Below are 20,274 nucleotides of genomic sequence, written 5' to 3'. Positions count from 1 at the left end.
AGTAGTTCTATTAACACAAAATAATTGGAAAATTAACCATGTCACCTTAGCCCTGAGTAGGCATCTTTAGTCCACTGTGCTTTTGGTACTCTTAACTAATTGTAAAACAGGTCAAAGGTGGAACAATTGCAGAAAAAGAAGTTTGCTACCTTTGGGAGATTTTATCAATTTGTTAGACCTCCTATTGTATAAATAGAAAGGTTAGCACAGTACCTCGTTCCATACAAGCATGAGAAAAGAATTCTTTGCTTCTGGAGCAAGAATTGGATTGGGGGTAAGCATTATATTATCCTAATTATCCTTCTGATTTGTATCCCTTCTGTCAAGGCCAATAACCGTGCTTTGCGTGAGAAAATTCTCCAGGTGAATCCTCTGGTTGAAGCATTTGGGAATGCCTGCACTGCCATCAACGACAACTCAAGTCGCTTTGGAAAATATCTGGAAATGATGTTTACACCTACAGGAGCTGTAATGGGGGCAAAGATTTCTGAATATCTACTTGAAAAATCAAGGGTCATAAAACAGGCTGTGTAGGTATATTAATTGTCTGTCCTATAGCATTTATGTAATGTTTGAATTGATTTAATTATCAAAAATTCTGTGGTTTAGATACTTTTCTGTTCTAAAATAAAATCCTTTGTACCAGCGCTATGACAACAGAACGGTCCTGTTCTTTTGGAGTTAAAACCAGAGCAGCTTAATTCTTTGGGATAATGTTGTGTTCAGTGGGTTTTCTGTGTTTCACAGTTGCTAATCCTACACTACTAAAACAAGTGGGAGATTTGCTACCTTGCTTCAGTGAGCTCATGATAAGAACTACTTTTACATTTGTTGTACAAGATGCCACAAGAATAAACACAGATGCTTTAAAAGGACACTTTTTCTTTTCCAGGGGAGAAAAAAATTTCCATATATTTTATTATATTTATGCTGGCCTTTATCATCAGAAGAAACTTTCTGAATATAGACTTCCTGATAAAAAGCCCCCTAGGTAACTATTGCTCACTTGTTTTAACTGCTCATTGTAATTAGCTATTGATCAGCACTTGCTTTCAGTATGATGCCTTCAAATCTCTCTTAATCCTTCTCCATTCCTTAAGGATCTTTTTTAATCCTCCCAAGGTGGGAAGAAGATGGACACTAAGGCATTATATTATTTGCATTTGTTTGAGAAGTTGAACTATTAAAACAGAAGGAGGAAGAACCAAGCTCATTATGTAGATATTTTGTCATACTTTCAAATGCAGACAACCCTCCTTATGATTTCTTACTGTAATGCTTCAGGTTCAGGAAGAACCCAGAATATGATTTGGAGGTTTTTAATTGATGTTTGTACTTGCAGTGCATCTGGTCTGTACTGGGTGGGGGGGGGATGTGTGTGAAATGTTGGTAACATAATTAGACATTAACAAAGAATAATGCAGACGTTAATGCAACAGAAACAAAAGCTTCTTATGAATTAGCATCAAAATAGATCATTGAAAGTTATTGAGATAAATGTTGTTTCCAGTTACTGAGGTACTTGCATTTCAGTCACTGGAGCTTGTATTGGCATATGTGGTAGTGTGATGCCTTCTTTCTCTCACTCTATTTAGATATATTGATAATGAAACTGGAAGAGTAATGCATGATATTGTTACTAAAGATTCCTATGGAAGACAATTTGAAGCAATTCAGCATTGTTTTAGAATTATAGGATTTACTGATGAGGTAAGAGATTCAGTTGCTAAACCATTATTGACCTTATTTAGGAAAACCACTACTAGTGCTGCCCTCTGATTTTGTGGATGTACAAAATCTCTGTTAGAGATATTTGTTTAGAGCCACAAAATCTCTGTTATGACAGAAGTGAACAGTGAAAGCATAACTCCCCACTCAGAAGGCAAGACCAGCCTGAGGTCCCAGTTAGTCCTCAGGCAATTCTGTTGTGCTATTTGGTGTGTAAATAGAAGCTTACTTGAACTTGTAGAACTTGATCTCAGAGAAGGCTACAAGCTTTAATATCCATTCCAGTATCCATTTTTTTTTCCTTCATAGCCTAAATATGATGTGTGGATCTTGCTGAATTCCTTTAAAGTGCTTCTTGTCATCTTTTACAGGAAGTGTATTCAGTGTACAGAATACTGACTGGAATCTTAAATACTGGAAATATTGAGTTTGCTGCTATTTCTTCCCAACACCAAACAGATAAAAGTGAGGTTCCTAACCCAGAAGCCTTAGATAATGGTATATACCTTTCAACATTGTCAGTTCTGTATATGCAATTTGACTCTATTTGTGATAATCTCTAGCTCATGGTAGCAGTTGGTCAATGCTGGTGGTTTCCACCGCATAACCACAATTGTGTGTCTTTTTCCACTGTCTTTCAGCTGCTGCACTGCTAAGCATTGGGTCAGAAGAACTTCAAGAAGCCCTAACATCCCACTGCGTTGTGACGCGGGGTGAGACCATTATCCGGACGAACACGGTGGACAAAGCCGCGGACGTGCGGGATGCCATGTCCAAAGCGCTTTATGGGCGGCTCTTCAGCTGGATCGTAAACCGCATTAATACGCTGCTTCAGCCAGATAAAAATATATGGCAAGTTACACATCACTGAAGCATGTGTACTTACTGTGCACGTGTTGGATGGGTTCATCCATTTGTATATTTTTGATTTTGCAGAAAAAGTGCTGTGTTTATTTTGGCTAAGGCTTCAAAATGGCTTTCATGCTGTGAGACTGAATCCTGTTTCCAGGACATTAAGCCCATCATTTTCAAAGAGCTGAATAGAATTTAGCTACTGAAGTCAATGGAAATTGGGTGGTTGAAGTGCTGTCCACTTTTTAAAAAGATGCTTCCTATGTAATGAACATGAAAATCATACAAAAGGCTGATAAATAATTGAAGTACACTGAAAAAAATTCAGTACAGTCCTTACAGTCCCCCTGCTTTTGTAAGCAAGTAATAAATGCAGATTTCAGATAATTATTGTGCTGCTACTTGAGATGTGATTATTTTTAAATTTTTTACAATTACAGAAACATTATATTGCACATCCTTATGATTTCATTGCCAAGCACTGATCTGGCTGGTTTGATCTTTTGAAGTAGCTGTAGAGATTTTAGAAACAAGGAACCTCTCAGCAAATGTGAAAATGCCTTTGATCTGAGATCTCTACTTGCTACTTCACTATGTCATATAGATATATTCTCATCCATTTCATGCAGTTCTGGTAGTGACTGAATGTACTTGAGTTAGCACATGGACAGTCCAGCTTGTAGCAGCAGCAGATTTGGTAATTACCTTCTGAATGAGTGTGGCAAAAATGTACCATTAAACCTTGACACCTTTTCTCTGCCTGGAGGAGCAGACAGTAGATTTTATTTGGGATATGCCTACTGAAACCCCTTGTTTCAATATGGCTGCTAAGTGTCTGTTACTCTGTATCTATGATTTTTCTGTCTTCTTCATTTGCAAGAAGCAAGTGGAAAACAGAAGTCTTAGCAATGCTTTACAAATGCACAAGTTGTCTTAGGTTCAGACACACTTTTCCTCCTTGATTTTTGCAGCAGAGTGAATCATTTATACAATGTTAGTTTAGCAAATTTATTTTTCTTTTAACTTGGTGTTGCCCATAATGAATTTTTTTTGTATCTTCACATGCAGCAGTGCTGAAAGTGGGATGAATGTTGGGATACTAGACATATTTGGATTTGAGAACTTCGCAAGAAATTCTTTTGAACAGCTGTGCATAAATATTGCTAATGAACAGATCCAGTTTTACTTCAATCAACATATTTTTGCACTGGAGCAGGTAAATTCAACTCTGTTGAGGTCTAGCTGAATTCAGCATCCTACACCATAATCCTATTCAGGACTACTTTATAAAATGAGTATGTGATTTAAATGTGAGATAATGACATCGTTCTGTTGAAGCTGTGTAAATAATGTTGTTGAGGCCTATAGAGCATTGCTGTGCATCATAAATGCCCTAATGATGATGTTGCTTTTACTGTTTGGCTATTAAAATTGTGCTGGTGACTTTTGTAGATGGAATATCAGAGTGAGGGAATTGATGCCACTACCGTGGAGTATGAGGACAACCGTCCACTTCTAGATATGTTCCTTCAGAAACCCATGGGTCTCCTGTCTCTGCTAGATGAAGAAAGTCGATTTCCTCAGGCAACAGACCTAACTTTAGTTGGTATGTACAAGTAAACCTCTGGGAAAGGTCTGGGAAATGACAAATGCATATACAAATGCAATGTCATCTTTATTCAAGTTTTCCTATCCTAACTGTCCTGAGGCTGTGTCATTTCATTTCACGTTCTAAGTATATTTTTCACTGTGCTTCATCATTTTTTTCTGCTTACATGTTTTCTATCCTTTTGAAATTGGAAAAGTTGTCTGAAATATCAGGTGGCAAGGGCTTATTGTTTTTTTCACTGTTACAAGGAAATGTCCTGTGTCTTGTCCATGTATGTAGTATTAGTGTTGAAAATAAAATTTGGATTTCCCAGGTTCCTAGGCCCATGTTTATCCACTTAGAAAATACTGCTTCACTCCAGATTATCTCATAATACATAGGAAGTGTTATTTCTGGTGTGCCATCTGGCTGAGTATTTCCTTGTCTTCATACATATTTTACATAAATTTTGACAAATTTTGGTGCCAACTTTAAATACACAGCACATGCCATGTTTAAAGCTGTTGTGTTATTTACTAGCGCTGCATTTTTCCCTGTGATATGACACAGAGTTCCATTTCCGTCAATGGAATGTGCTGCAGAGACCCAAACAGTTAGAGAAAAACAACAGTTTCCAGTTAAATTGCACAACACATTTTTCACTGCTGCTAGGCTGAGCTGAAACTGGAATTCAGGTCACAGACAGAATGAGTACTATGGTTTTATTCTGCTGCTTGTCTTGGTTTGAAACACCGGTGTCTGCCAAGGTAGGCAGGAACCTCCTTGGGAGTGGAAAATATGACCTCTTTCTCTCTGAGTTATAATAATAACTTTGAAATTAAGGAGTTTTCAGGCAAAGCAATGGGAAAAGGAATAGCAGTTCTTTATTAATATATATATACGCATGTAGATATGTGTAACAAGACAAACAGGCAACACCTCTGGCAGCAGCAGCAGCAGCAGCGAACCGAACCGAACCGGACCGGACCGGACCCCCGGGGCCGCCTTCTCTGGGCTGCGGGCGCTTCCCGTCTCTGCAGTTCCGCTCCCGGCCGCCAGGGGCGCTGCTGGCTCCGGCCCGGCGGGGCGGCTGCGGTGATTCCCCTGCGCCGGCAGGGGGCGCTGTGGCGCGAGCTCGGCCGCCTCCCCCTCACGGGGTAATGGCGGCGGGCTGGATGGGGAGTTGGGCTACAGGGGCGGCGGCTGGGGCCCCAGGAGCGGGCACACTCCAGGGTGGACCTCCAACACTCCTCCTTTGTGTGCTAAAGTTGTCTGCCTCCCTGTCGGCTTTATAAATCGGTTAATACTGAATACTGAACTTCTACTTCCAGAGGTACTTTCCCTTGTCCAGTGCTGCTGCGCCTTACTGTTGATGTGTACGCAGCACAGCAGGCTCCCTCAAGCAGGCAGCAAAGTGGGATATTTTGCCCTGTCCACGTGTGCCAGACAATCATTAATTCCACAACTCCGTCCCAACCTCTAGAAATTCCAAACTTAGTTATTTTTGCTTTAAATACAAGCTCAATTAAGTGGTAATAGACAGAAAAACCTAACAAAAATGTTACTGGATTCTAACATTAGAAAAAATATTTTAATAATATTTTCTGATGTACAGAGCATGACAGAGAATTTTATCAACTGATTCTGGTCTCAGGTCTCAAGTTGCTTGTTCAGGTAAATTAGTATAAAAGCAAGCTTCACAGTATAAACACTAATTCTTACTAAAATGGGTTTCTTGGGATCCTGCTTCTTTCAAGGAATGTTTCCTTGTCTCAGCAGGTGGGAATTGCTACCTGGGCCTTCAGTGTTGGACAGAGAGTACTAATTTAATTACAAAACATTAAAGAGCCTACAAATATCACAGGGCCTAATAAGACATTTTTCCTAGAAACCCGTGTTCCTTCTTCTCTCAGCTCTTTAGGGGTAATCACAGGAAGCAGAAAGTCTCCTTAGAAGGTGTTTTATAGAGAAGCTTCCTTTTTTCTGTAGAAATCCAAAGGTACATGAGGTACAATTTCAGACTGAGCACATAAATATATCCTTAAAACCTGATGCACAAAGCTAAATGGATGCAGAAAGGAAGGTAGAGAAAATACAAATAGTAGGCATTTAAGTGACTGTGATCTATGCACAGTTTTGAGTGTACGTATGTATAAGAAATAAACTCACCCCAAAACCTGCATATACATAAGTAAATTCATTGAAAAATATGAGAAATCATCACATCTTCTCGTTAGGTCTTCCTGCTTAATATTTTTCCATGTACAAAAGCATCCACAGTGATTTTTAAAGACAGTCTTACTGGGCTAGTTGAAAATGAACTGTTCCATTCAGATGTGACAGCTTGGTATTTCTGAGCAATCTGATAATATGTGTTTATAGCAGTTCTGACTTCCTGAGCAGCAATTTAGCCAGCTAATTAGGATGAAGATTGTAGTTAATCACTCTGTCACTTAAATCAACATCTTTTCTCAATGTCTAGATAAGTTTGAAGATAACTTACGATGCAAATACTTCTGGAGACCAAAAGGAGTGGAACTATCATTTGGAATTCAGCACTATGCTGGAAAGGTAAGGTCATGTGATTTTTATTTAGTTCAGATAATAGTGGTATGGTCATCACTTGTTTTTATCTGAAATTTCTGCTTTGTGGTTCTTTTCCCTCATTTTAATAGAAAAAAATGATAAAGTTTATGCAAACATACACTCCACAAGGAAACTTTTATGTGTAGCAGTCGATTTTGGAGCCTACCCTTAGGGCTCTTGCACAGATTCTGTAGACAGTAAGCATCCTCTTTCTGCAGGAAACGTGGCCTCAGAAATGCCATTACTGCAGTCATTTCAAAGGAGGGACTCCATGGAGCCAGGGCAGGCTGTGTCCTTGCTAACAGCATGTGAATGCCACAGTAGTTCTGTGTGAGAGTCTCTTGCAGAGTGTCATGCAAAGTACATGCATGAAAAGCAGTGTAAACCAGTATCTGTTACAGAACTTAAAGTCCCTATAGAGTGCATTGGAAAGACTGAGACTTGCTAGTAGAGGTGTTTTCTTGTACTTTGTATCTTTTGTTCTCAGAGGTTCACATTCACCTATTACTTTATATGGAGAGTAACATTCCAGTTTTCACCATAACGTGAACTTTGCTTGCAGTTTCAGGCCCAAATATTTGTTCATAGACAAAATCAAAATATCCATGTTTTATATAGTTATCAATTAAGTCTTATCTCTGGATCATTATAAGATTCCAAAATTTTAAGATGTATTCCAGTAACTTTGTCTAGTTAAGAATAACTATTAAAATACACACAGTTTTAGTTAATTCTTTGTACGCACATGGCCAAATAATAAAATACAATAAAATAATAAAAACAATACTGGCCAGTTTTCTATTGCCAGAGAACATTCAATTTCAGTGTAAATTAATGGACTTCAGAGAAATTGGGCTAGAGGAGAGTATTGCAAGTGATAATAACACAGCTCTAAAAAATCATTGCAATTAAACAAAATGAAACACTGATTCTTATATTAATACAAATATCCAGTCATTAATTTCTAATCAAAATGGTTAAAATATTGAAATAGAGGAATGTTTTGTTGTCCTAATATGGTTTTCCGTGCCATGAGAAGCTGATTTAACGTACCTACATTGTGTCCAACTTATTACCATTCCTCCAGCAGGTCTACTTATAGATCACAGGTTTGATGCAGAGAACCAATAGAAAGTGACCACCTGGGAACCATTTCTCACATCACAAGTAAATGATCAGCTGAAGCTTTCATGAAGTATCTCGGTTGTATTGCATCATGCTTAGAATCGTTTGACATGGCCAAGCATAGCACAACAGGATTTAAGCCATTTAACCCAATTTGATGTGCAATGGCATTCTATGAATATAGATACTCTGTATAGCCAATTAGCATTCTGAACACACTGCTGTAGTTCACTTTTAAGACCTTTGCAGGTAATTCATTTGCTTGTCAGACCAAGCTAACTGGTCTCCTTGGTCATCCTGACCATTCACATTTTAAAGAACATAGCAAGTTTTAGGTAACCCTTTTCATCAAAATTTCTAATTCTGTTTTTCCACACCAGGTATTATATGATGCCTCTGCATTCCTTGAGAAGAACAGAGACACTCTTCCTGCTGACATAGTGGTGGTGTTGCGAACTTCAGAGAACAAACTTCTTCAGCAGCTGTTCTCTAGCCCATTAACAAAAACAGGGTATGTTCTGCACAGCTTTGCTGACATTGTAACTTCTTCAGCTACCTGTTCCTCTCAAACTCTTACTTGATTCTGGACAGGTTTTTTTCGATGATTTTATCATATCTTCTTTCAGAGTGTTTGTTCTCTGATTTCAAGATTTCATTTTCTTTCATGAATCTTGTGCAGCAAGATTCTTCCCTGACTCCAGAGAAAGGAAAATTATCAGATGTGTAGGGCAAGAGCTCATTCTCAGAGCAGGATAAAAATATGGGAGTTTCTAGTTCTTAGTCCTTTACTAAGATCAGTACCCAGTTGGTAGATTCTTGTGTACTGGGTCTTACAGTTCATAAATCATGTGATATAGATCAAGGTGTTTTGGAGGTAATATCCAGCTATTTAGAAGCACTGATGTAATACATAGTTTCTTACAAATTATAAAAGCCATATACTAATAGGCTAGAAGTAATTCTGTTGATTTAAAGCTTGTTGACTTTGACTTACATGAAAGTGCCAGATCTGTAGCTAAATAAAACAGGAAGATGAAGTTTGATTACTCCATGGATAGATACCAGAATGCCAGTACCATATGCAAATGATAGTTCTGCAGTATCCATGCAAACAAACCAGCAAATGAATACTTCTCTCAATACTTTTAAAGCATCTTTTTCATAATGGGTGAGAAAAGTATGTAATACTAAATCTAAATATCATGGATTGTACTAGATTGAAAAACTATTGTGAGCTAACATATGGAGATGAGGTTGAATGTTTAGATAGAAATACTTGGTAGATGCATTAGATAGTTCTGGGTAGGCTTACTGTACATTGGCTGTAGATGCAATCCTATGTCTGTGCAGCAGCTCTCTGCCTTGAATTTCTTGACTGTCAGTAACCCAGCTGTAGCCTCTGGTGATGCATATAACCTCTCTTGGCATTTCTGTGTAGAAAAAGAACATCTGGAGAAAAAATTATATTGAGCTTTTTTTGCACATGTAAAATTGATATCATAATAGATGTTTATATACTACAGAGGATAGGTTCCTGTTACAGGGTAATTCTTCCTGCAATTGAAAGGCTTTCGACTACCCCGCCTCAAATCACACTTTCAGAGGTCCTTGAGAAGTGAGGATCCAGTGAGGAATCTGCTTCTCCTTTCAGCTGTAATGAGTTTAGATGGAAGGGAATATAGTTTATGATGGAGGATTGGTATGTGCCCAAGTGGAGAACAAAGGATCTTTCTAAGTATTACTACTTTACATTTGAGTCTGTGTTAAATTGATAAAAGAGATTCTGATCAAGCAGAGCAAGAAAGAAAGCTCACACATGGTCAAATGTGTGTCCACACCCCTCTTTACAAGCTGTTTTACACCTTGGAGTTATTTTCAGAATGAAACCGATTAGGTGCTTTTTCCCAGTTATCAGTCCAAATTATTGCAAATATACTTTTTATTTTATTGCTATTTTTAAATTGGAATGCTGATGCCTTCATGCAAATTCATCTTTTTCTGGCCTTACAGAGTTACTTTCAGTAGCAGCAGCACTCAACTTGAGTGTTTTGCCTGAGATGCATAGAAGATTCAGTAAGATATACTTTTCATTGCAGTTAATGTAAAGTTACTGTTGTATTGCACTAAATAGTTTGTTTAGTTGTTGTTTTGCACTGGGTGATGGGAAATTTGTACTGAGTTACCATGCTGGTGTATTTTACCTACTCTTTTAGGTCTCTTACATTCCTTCCTTGTTCCCTATTTACAATCACTGAGTGCTTTCTCCCTCTATTTACCATTCTATGAAGAGCACACAGCAAGTTAGGTGTTTTCTGTATTTCTCAAGTTGGTACAGGACATCCTGATAAAAAAATTATTGTGCATGTGCTTCTATGCATGGTGTTATAAGAATAGCTTCAAGCTCTTAGATAATTTTTATTTTTTAAAAGCCTTTCTGATTTTGCTCTTTTTTTCCAGCTGTCTGATATAATTGACATTCACATTCTGTGTTGGGGCCTCTGTGTTCTAAAATCAGATTGTTGCCCGGTTTAGTTTTTGGCAGCTTGCAAGATAAATGAAAGGTTTGGCTGCGAACAGAAGGCATTGCTGGCAATGCTACTTCATCTGCTCAGTGAAGAAAGATAGTGCTATTCTTTTAACTTTCTACAAAGATGCTTTTGTAAACAAAAGAGTAGTGAGTGTGCATGTATCCCATTGTACTCTGTCCCTGTCTCTTAGCCCTCTTCCCTCCTCGCAACATGTGCTTCATTCCTAAAGAAAACCAGAAAAAATACAGATTAAGCTTCATAATCTTGGTACAGCTTTGGTCAATTACTGACTAATGCAAAAGTTAGTAATTTACATGGGAAGCCATATTCCATCTTTCCAGGTAACCCTGACTTGAAATGGGCTTTCTAGCAGTATGTGTGATATTCTGTTTGAAGATGAGTGAGAGCACACTCTCACATCTGCTGGCAGCAATCTCTGGAACGTGCAGCGGAGCTGGGTTTTGCCAAGCGCGGTCTCCCGTACGTGCTGCGGCCACTGGGTGGTGCTGTCCCAGAGGCGTGAGGGAATGCCAGACTGAAATCATGGGGCTGACAAGGACTGAAAATGTAGTTCTTTAAATACCAAAAAGAACAAAAAGATGCCTTTCCCACCCTGAGATGATCCTCTGTTTGAAGTATATTTATATAACTTTCATATCTTCCCCTGTCAAAAACTGAGAAGCATCAAGAAAATAAATACTAAAAAGCTAAATTCTTTTACTAATTTAAGATCATGTTAATCCTTGTAATTTATCAAGTACATTTATCCCTTTTCAACAAATGCTTCTATTTCACAGTAGCAGTTTTTGCAGTTTAAAGGGCCAGAAATTAACAGCAGGACATTAAATATACATTTGTAATAGTAATTTATTGTTAATAAAGTATGCAACTACTCATATGAGACATTGGAACTTAAACATTCTGGAACTAATTTTGTAGCATATACAGCTTGTTTTTCATCTTTCAGTGGAAATTTAGTCATGTTCAGTGTGTTCTGAAATCTGCACTTTCTAGGGACCTCTAACTTCAAAATTGAATGAATGTATTCTGATTTAACCTAACAGTTCTCCCATTTGCTTCCATATCTGTCACTTTTTTTCTATAGACAGAGCTTCTTGTGCTGCCACTACTATAGATGAATATGCATGTTCCCATTTAGATAGAATATATTCCTGATTATCTCTGGGTTTAGTTTATCACTGTTGCTGGTAAAGCATCCAAGAGAAAAGGAATCACATGAAGTAGAAAATAGAGTCCCCTTGTAAAAATAGAGGATTTTTGTTGGAAAAATTAAAGACAGCCTTGGTACCTTCACCATTGAGGAGTCAGACCATTTTGCTCACTGTCCTGATATTCAATAATTTTTGCAGCATCACCTGTAAGGGGGTACTGTTGGATTACTTGGGCAAAGCACCCCCGGGGGTTTTTGAGAGTCTATCTTTTTAGAAAAGCTGCAAGATCTTCTACTCTTGAAACACAATCTCTGCAGACTTTTGTCCTTGCCATGACTCACAGACCTTTAGAACTTTGAGAAAGTTACCATCTGCAGGGAGGGGAAAGGGAAATCCTTCCCACCAGAAGAGTAGAGACACTGCAAAACATCCTTGTCCTTGCTCTGAGGATCGGTAGGGGTTTTGCTTGGCTACAGAGAGGAAATACAAGCAACAGAAGAAATACTACAGCAACATTATACCTAATAATTTTAATAGCATTGGGTATTGCTCACGCATTAGGGTAATGGAGTATCCATTATATCCATTATATTATATATAAAAGTATATCATTGCTTAAAAACACTCCTTATATGTGGTGCCTATATATTTAATCATAAATATAATATATATTTAAATGTAAATATAATTCTCTGTCAAAGAGAATTGGGATGAGTGTTTTCACAACTGGGATGAAGGGTTTGGTTAGTCATGTTTTAACCAGGTAATTTTTTTGTCCAAAGTAGAATTTTTTCCAGACACAAGTTATTTATAATTCACCTGTTTAAAGGTCATTTCGCCTCCTCAATATTGATTTTTAGTCTGTATTCTTTCTGCCTTTGAGTCTCTAATCTCGCTTACAAACATTAGATGAAAAGTAATTATAAATAGTGTATGTTTGTTTACCAAAACAAACAACTAACGGACCATGTGCTAAGAGAAAATGTGAAAAAATGTTTCAGGTTAGCTTTATGCACACTAAAGAACAAAAGAACTATGGTCTTTTGCAAAATCATTTTAGAGGACTGCTTTTCACCACTTCTTGGTGACAAGAGTACTATCTTTAACTTGTGTGTAGTTTTTGTGTAACTGTGATAGCACATGACTCCTCATGACAAGTCAGAAACCAAAGGAAAGAGATTTTCTTGCATTTCAGTCCCATGAACAGGTACTACTGGGCATACATGGAGTGTAATCCTGGGAAGTCAAAATCATAGGTGCTTTGCCACTGTTTTCAGTAGAACCTGGTAGGTTTGAGCTGTCATGGTTGTCACTGTGCACTCCTGTTGAGCACAGGCCCTTGCTCTGGCAATATGTAGTGGTAGGTCTCTTGGTTTGGTGTGTGTCATTCACTGAAATACCGAATGTTTCCATTTGGATTTAGTGTATTTCTTCCTCTTATTTCCATACATCACAATAGGACCAAAGGCTCAAATACATTTTAATTTTACTAATTTATTCCACAATAAAATCTTCTTATAATGGTACTTTTGTGTTAGTATTTTCACCTTTAAGAGATCAGGCACTCTTAAGTCAAATGAATTGGAAACAAAATCATTGTAAATACAGTATCTCTACTTAAAAATTAATCAGAATTTATATTTTGTAAGAATCTTGGTAAAGTTTATGGAAGCTGTGTATTTCACTCAGGACATGGAGGCTTTCATACTTCTAACTGGTCTGTATGTTAAAAACACAAAAATAGTTTTTGCTCTGCTGCCAATGAGTTGTATGCAAAGAGAAGCTTTAAACCACAGCTGTGCAGTGTAACAGTCATGAACTTTACTGGGTTGCAGATGTGGGACATCAATAAACTCAGTTAATTGTAGCTTTACTGATTTTGGGAGGTAGAGTGATGAATAACTTTTTAGAGTTCTGCACTTGAGCTTTTTACAGCTCAGTGTTTATTTTTCTTCGTGTCCTAAGGTTTTGCATCATAGGACAAATGCAGTACAGATACTCATAAAACTTACTAGCAATAGGATCCAAAAAAATGCTCTGAAATAGCCCTAAAAATGGAACTCATCCAGAAACAGAGCCATCTATCAGATCAAAGTTAAGGTCTCAGTCCTGCTAAAGCTTTATATAAAGCATAACAATTATTTACTGTTGAGAATTACTCCCTATAAATAGTGTCAGTGAATCTCTGGAATTGCACATGGCAGTAAGCACAACAGCTGAGAATTGTCAAGTTAGATTTACCACAGCTATGTTTGTTAAAGGGTGTTACCCAAACAGAATTATGCTGGGTTTTAATCTGAGACTTCACAGATTATATTGTACTGAAAATGAGCAAGGGGGCATAGATTTTTTTTGTCTCAAAGTGCTTCAAATTGAATTCTAATAAAAGTAGAAGTGGACAAGTTTAAGAATTGATCTTAATTAATTTACTGATTTGATTTATAATAGATCAATCTCTCTAGAACAAATCTTGAGAATAGTAATTCTTTACCTTTTTCTCAGAAGAGATACCTTTCCCAATTTTCATGTTTGTGGCCTAACTTCTCAATCCTATAATAAACGTGATTTCCCAGTAGTGCATAGTAATTAATCTCAACACTGCATTGTATACTAATTAAATTCAAAATCTATTGATATTGAGGAAACAAAAGATACATCACATAAAAGATGTTACTGTTTTTAATATTAATGAGCAGACTGTGGTGTTTCACTGTAGACCATATACAGAATTTAAATAGAGAAATATTCAGAGAATTATACCATTGTTTTAATGAGTAGTTTACTTGACAGTTTTAATAGGCACTGTGTGCTGTAAGGCCAAACAAATTATGTCAAAGATGCTCAGTATGTCATTGGAAGCATTCAGTAGCTCTGAAGATCAAATCCTAGAAGAGCATTATTTTTAAATTTCCTAGTGAGTTTTCAGAGCAGATAACTTTCTTGAATATTCAGATAATCTTACTCATATGAATATCCATGATGTTTTTTGGTGTGTCCTTAACAAAGAATGTGCTTATATTTCCCACTCCTTCAAAATAATTGCATTAAGGGATTAATATATCTAAAGGATGAATGTAGTGGGTGGAAAATAAATCTCTGAGTCTGTGCTAGAGCTTGTATATTCATTTCAGAGTATTTCATGCAGTCTTACTATGATTTTGTACTTTTATCATTTTCTTTATTCCTTCACCTTACAGCAAGCTGTAAAGGCCAGTGCTTTACTGAACCAGCATAACATATTATTATTTGACTTTGTCTTCCTTACTCCAACCTGACTTGTCTTGATGCAGGAGTGGTTAATTGAGCTGCCTGGATAGCAGGTCACAGTGTGTGACAAAGCAAATGTGTTTGTGGATATTTGTATGAATGAGTATTTGTTTCATTAAGAGCAGAGATACAAATATAATTAATGTTTTGCTTTACCGCAGAAGTAACTGATTTTGTATCAACTGTGATAATACACAGAAGTGCTGACATCCAGGGGAGCAATGGTTCAGTTGAGAAGCCTTTGAGACTTGATTAAATTAGTCGTCAACATCAATAATGCCTGCATTTCAGAAATGGGAAGGTCTGGGACTTTCATAGAAGTTCTGTAACCTTGTTTCATCTTAAATTAACACTTTAAAAAGACAGTTCTTGCCTTGTAGTTTCAAAACCTGGTTTTGACTGTCTAGCCTTAGGATCTTGATGACTGGGGATAGTGATAGTCACAGAGGTCAAAGAAAATGTTCCATAATTTTTTCCATGTGCTTTCAGTTGCATCTTTACACCTGAGTTTTTGTCACTGAATTCATTAGGAATCTTCACTGGCTTGGTAGGATTTTGACCAGAGTGTGTATGTAGTGTGTTCAGCAGCTGGTCCAGAGTGATGGAATATACACTGTAAAATGTTTAAACATTGTATGGAGAATTAACATACTCTGGATATACAAGCGAAGGGCTAGAAATCCCAGTTCTTGACTTCCCCTGGATTCCTGCTTATTTCTGCTTATTTACTGTTGTTGTAGAAACTTACTTTGGCTTCAAGTTAAACTGGGTGCTATAAAGCTTTATAGATAGAAGAATAACTACTATGTTCTTCCAAATCATACTTTTGCTTTTCTGGATAAAGCAAATACGATTGGGGGAGGAGGATTTCTTACATAACATGCAAGAGGAAATATATCAACTACATAAAACAATGAGGGATACTAGAGCTGAATCCGACTGTGGGATAACTGTATTTCCAGCCTGTGTATGGTTTCAGAACTATTCTTCTACATACCTCGGGAAGAAGAAATAAACTTGTCCAGCCTGAGTAGATGTAAGTAGAACAAGGTTATTTTGACCAATAAAATCGGTGAAGAATTCCTCAACGATGAAGTTTCACAGAAAATTCACCTCTGTAGTTTTTTTCTAATCTAGTTACAGATGTGGTAGCAGGCCAATCTGCTGGGGTAGCACAAAACCTCGTATTGATGGAGGGGTACTGTCCTGACAGCAGCAGTGTTCTGTCCTGTCTGCTGTTCCCCAGAGAACTCAAGGTTTGTTGTACCGAGCTGATTGCATACAATAGCATCAAACTGTGCACTACAAGAGATATGTGAGGAAATTGCTAAGGACCATATCTGAAAGAAATGGCCCATGTCTTCTGACAACAAAGAAATCATAAAAAGCAGAGCCAATTTGTTCTCTAATGCAGGAGCTGGAAGCCTGACTGGATCAGGCTGTGACCAGCCTCTCTTCAGCCAGCCAGTTGGTCAGGTGTCCAGCTAGTCAGGCTACAGACCTGACTAAAGAAAATGGTGAACATGAAGCAGTAGAAAATTGCAATATTGTTTATGCAAGAATTTTTCCTTTTCCAAACGTTTAAAGTGTATTTTATTTTTGTCTAGGTGCAGCTTCAGGTAGTTAGCACTCACTGTAACTAGTGTGCCACTCTTGTCCTTAGTCCTGTGTTTGGACAGAGGTGCCCAACCTATGCCCTCCTGCCTGTGGCCAGATGGCAATCTAGTCCCTGCTCTGCCACTCTGTTTTCCAGAACCACATGATCATTCCTTGGCCTGTGGCTAGGAACCTTTTTATCATGTTGTCAGGCTGTACCATACGTGTTTTGCCTACTGTGTGTAAGTTTGGTCATGTCCCAGGACTATGAGAATCATATAAGGTTTCTTGTATGTCCTCTGACCACATACTGTGCCCAGGAGAATTCAGGACAGGTCTGTGTTTCAGTGAACATACTCCCAGTCAAGTTGATGAATGCACATTTGGTTCAATTTAGCTAGAAAATTTGGCATGTTGCTTAAAGCAGCAGTTAGTACTCAAGGTTGTGTTAGAAAAATACCTTGGGCAGTACCATTAACTAGTTTAATTAGTACCATAAATTGTTCTTCTTTAGTAAGTAAGGGTAAAAGTTAAGACCTTTCTTACTGACATCATACATTCACAGATCTATAGTATGTATAGATACTATGTATGTAGATATGTACAGAATACAGTAGGCAGTTTGACCTTCATTCCATCTCAGCTGCTGTCCGTGTCTCTGTTCCAATCTACAAGAAGCCTACTAACCCACTGTGTTGAAACAATACTTTAACATGGCAGTGTTGATGGTTACAAGCAAGGTTTTATTTGTTGCTGTAGACATGGTGCTGTGTATTTGCCAGTGTGTGCCTTCCTAATGTGGGAAGTGACCACTGAAGTGCCTGCAATGTGTGCAATAGAAAGCATGACAGCACTGAACTTATACTCAAGTTATCCAATCCTAGTCTAGCAATGTAAAGTTTTTAGTTATCTGTAAATATGATTGGTGTCTCCTTCATGCTAAAAAGACTAAAGAAATCCTTAATCTAAGTGAGAATCAGTATCATAATTCCTCAGTTCACTGTGGCATGGATTTTTCATTTCAAATAATCTGGGCCAAAAACACACATATTTTTTCTCCTGAAGCAAATATTCATAATTAGATTATTCCCAGGTGGGCTTCACTATTACTAAGCTTTTATGCTGATTAGATTCTGTTTGGTTATATGTATCTGATTTTGGAGATAATATTTCTTGATTTTATTTTGAATAGAAAGTAAAGTAATTGTCTTTTCAGAAGAAGCAGTAGTTGAGGTCTATCTTTTTTGATAGTTGTGCTCTACAGACAGTATTTTTATAAATACATTCTTGTGTAAAACGTAAAGTATATGAGAAAATTGGATTCTTTGCTTTTTTATTGCACAAGATTAGCTTAAATTACTTCAATGACTCTCAATGACTCAAAAGAGCAGAGTTTTGATAGACAGATTCAAATTAGTACTCAATAGAAAAAGTACATGTATTCATTTGTACTTGAGCTAAAAGCTTAGTCTTACAGTAGCAGAAGATGAAAATGCATTATGGAGATAAGCAGTCGACTTCCTTTGGCCAGATAAAATGTACTGAAAGGAAAGACAGAGAAGATTCTGAGTATGTCAAAGACATTGTCTGGCCCTGTACCTCTTCTGGAGTGTGAGTGCTTAGCTGTGATTAGAAGTAACCTCAATGAAATATGAATGCATTGTAGCATTTCTGACCATATTACACTGTATCTAAATGGTGTTTGAAGTAACCCCTCTTTATCTGAACTAGAAGCATGAAAGAAATTAATAAAATGTATGAGGATAAGGAAAGAGCTTGTACTTGCCCTCTATACAATAGTAATATCCCTGGTGCAACATGCACAGTAAGGTGACATTGTCATTAGGCTTTTTCTCTGTAAGTCATTTGCACTTTACAAACTGAATGTTGTATCAAAGCTTAACATATTTCTTACCTGGCATGCTCTTACTTTGGGAGGAGTGATCTCTATTGCAGGCATAACCAAAATGAGATTATAAATACAGTGCTGATACTGCTAATATTTGCTTGGTACTGCTTACAGAACCCATCACCTGAGAATAAATGAAGCACAAACCATAGGTAACATCAGAACATTCAGCCAGAGTGTGTACTTTTCCTTAATAGTGCATAAAGTCAACAGCCAGACCAGTCATTAATTCAACCAGATCACACAGTGAGTAACTACCAGGAATGCAAATGAGAAGCCAGGAATGCTGACTAGTCCTTTTTGAGATCTGGAGACCACTTCCAAAGTCCAAAAAGAAAAAAAACACATCTCTTCTTTGTGTGTGTTGTAAAGACTTTGAAAACTTGTTCTGCTTGGCTTTGCATAATAAAAGAGATGCAGTTCTTTGATAATATGGTCTTTCTCACCTAGCTGAAATGAGGCATCAGTGAAGAACATTTTTGCAGAGATGTGAGATCTTCTAAACAGCTTCACGACAAAGGGAGGTTTGCTGAGCATTGACACTAAGCTTAGCAAGGAGTGCATAGATTTTGTGCTGCTACTCCTTTTTCCCTTGAAAACTGTAAGACCATTTCACAAACTTTTGAAACTTCTCAAAGCATTAAAGAGAATGCTTTAACTTAATTCTTAACTTTATTGAACAGAGGCAAAAAAGAGAAACACAAGTTCTGCCTGACTCCTCCATTGTCACAATGAATCCCAGACCTTAGTCTCTGATCCATGTGCATAGGTAGGAGCCTTAATTGTTCAGATGAGCAGTCCCATTGAACTGAAGTGCATGTGAGTAAAATTAAACATGTACAAGTTTAAAAGATGAATCCTAATTTTAACCATTAACCATTCTTTCCCCCCCAAGAAAAAAACCAACAACAAAAAAGAAAAAAAAAAAAAAAAAAAAAAAAAACAAAACAAAACAACAAACCAAACCAAAAGCCAAAAATGAAATCTACAAAACATAAGACAATTTTGAGAGGGTTTTATATTACTTAGTTGGTCCATTTTATGGACTTGGATTTAATGTAGGTAGCATTTGGTCTGCAGGGGTGTAATTTGTATTTTGTCTAAAGTTTTGACTATATAATTGGTGTGAAGCTGGATTTCTGAAAAGCACAGTGCAATCTTTCACCCTTTAACCAGTTTAACCTTTCAAAGTACCCATGACAGTTCAAGCTACCCATGTTATTACCTATAACCATTTGTTTTTTAAATATTGATGCTTTTCACAAAGTGGATTAACATTTAATTATTTTTGGTGTGTTAAGGTATAAATTACCTTGTAATTGAAAATCAAACGCAGGGATAGGTGCCAAATTTTACTGACTGTGAACACCATGCTAACCCTGGGTGAAACATTTCTTATTATGTAGACTAATTTTCAAACCACATTAATTCTGTTCATTAGTTTTAATGGCTTACACATGTTAAGATTGGTAGTTACTTTTCCTGAGCATGAGCTACATGGGATAAGTAATTCAGAAATTTTTATTGAAGTATCATTTTGTGTTTCAGCTGAGAAAGAAAATCCTAGTAATATTTTTTCCATGGATTCAATGTAAAGCTAGAAGTTATTACATAGGAATTCACTTGACACATGAAATAAGCACTGGTAAGAGTCCATTCCTAGAAGGAAGTAACTACTGAACAAAGGCATGATAGGTAAAGCATTTCTTTTTTTAAGTGGGCACTGAACACTTTGGGGTTTTTTGTTTGTTTGTTTGGTGGTTGTTTGTTTGTTGGTTTTGGTTTTTTTGTTTTGGTTTGGTTTTTGTTTGTTTGTGAAGTCATTAAAGATTTGTGATTAATTAAAAGGTTTATTTATTTGCTTGGCTTACCAGATCAGAAACGTTTTGTTTTAGTTTTGCATGAGAAACTAAGGGAGACCTC

The 20,274-nt window shown here is 37.1% G+C and overlaps 1 protein-coding gene across 1 annotated transcript in view; it reads left to right on the top strand.

The window, feature by feature from the left end:
• The window catches only part of MYO3B (myosin IIIB), a 168,510-nt gene that overhangs the window by 69,499 nt on the left and 78,737 nt on the right, over positions 1–20,274 (top strand). The window contains exons 14-22 of the mRNA XM_036386692.2: positions 328–530; positions 893–991; positions 1,596–1,710; positions 2,100–2,226; positions 2,370–2,580; positions 3,649–3,796; positions 4,033–4,186; positions 6,651–6,739; positions 8,260–8,384. Coding sequence (XP_036242585.1) covers positions 328–530; positions 893–991; positions 1,596–1,710; positions 2,100–2,226; positions 2,370–2,580; positions 3,649–3,796; positions 4,033–4,186; positions 6,651–6,739; positions 8,260–8,384 — 1,271 coding nt within the window. The remainder of the gene's footprint in view (positions 1–327; positions 531–892; positions 992–1,595; positions 1,711–2,099; positions 2,227–2,369; positions 2,581–3,648; positions 3,797–4,032; positions 4,187–6,650; positions 6,740–8,259; positions 8,385–20,274) is intronic.

The sequence above is a fragment of the Molothrus ater genome, chromosome 7, assembly GCF_012460135.2.
Source record: "Molothrus ater isolate BHLD 08-10-18 breed brown headed cowbird chromosome 7, BPBGC_Mater_1.1, whole genome shotgun sequence".
NCBI lineage: Eukaryota > Metazoa > Chordata > Aves > Passeriformes > Icteridae > Molothrus > Molothrus ater.
The sequence above is the reverse complement of the archived record's forward strand: the minus strand, read 5'-3'. Positions and strand labels throughout refer to the sequence as shown.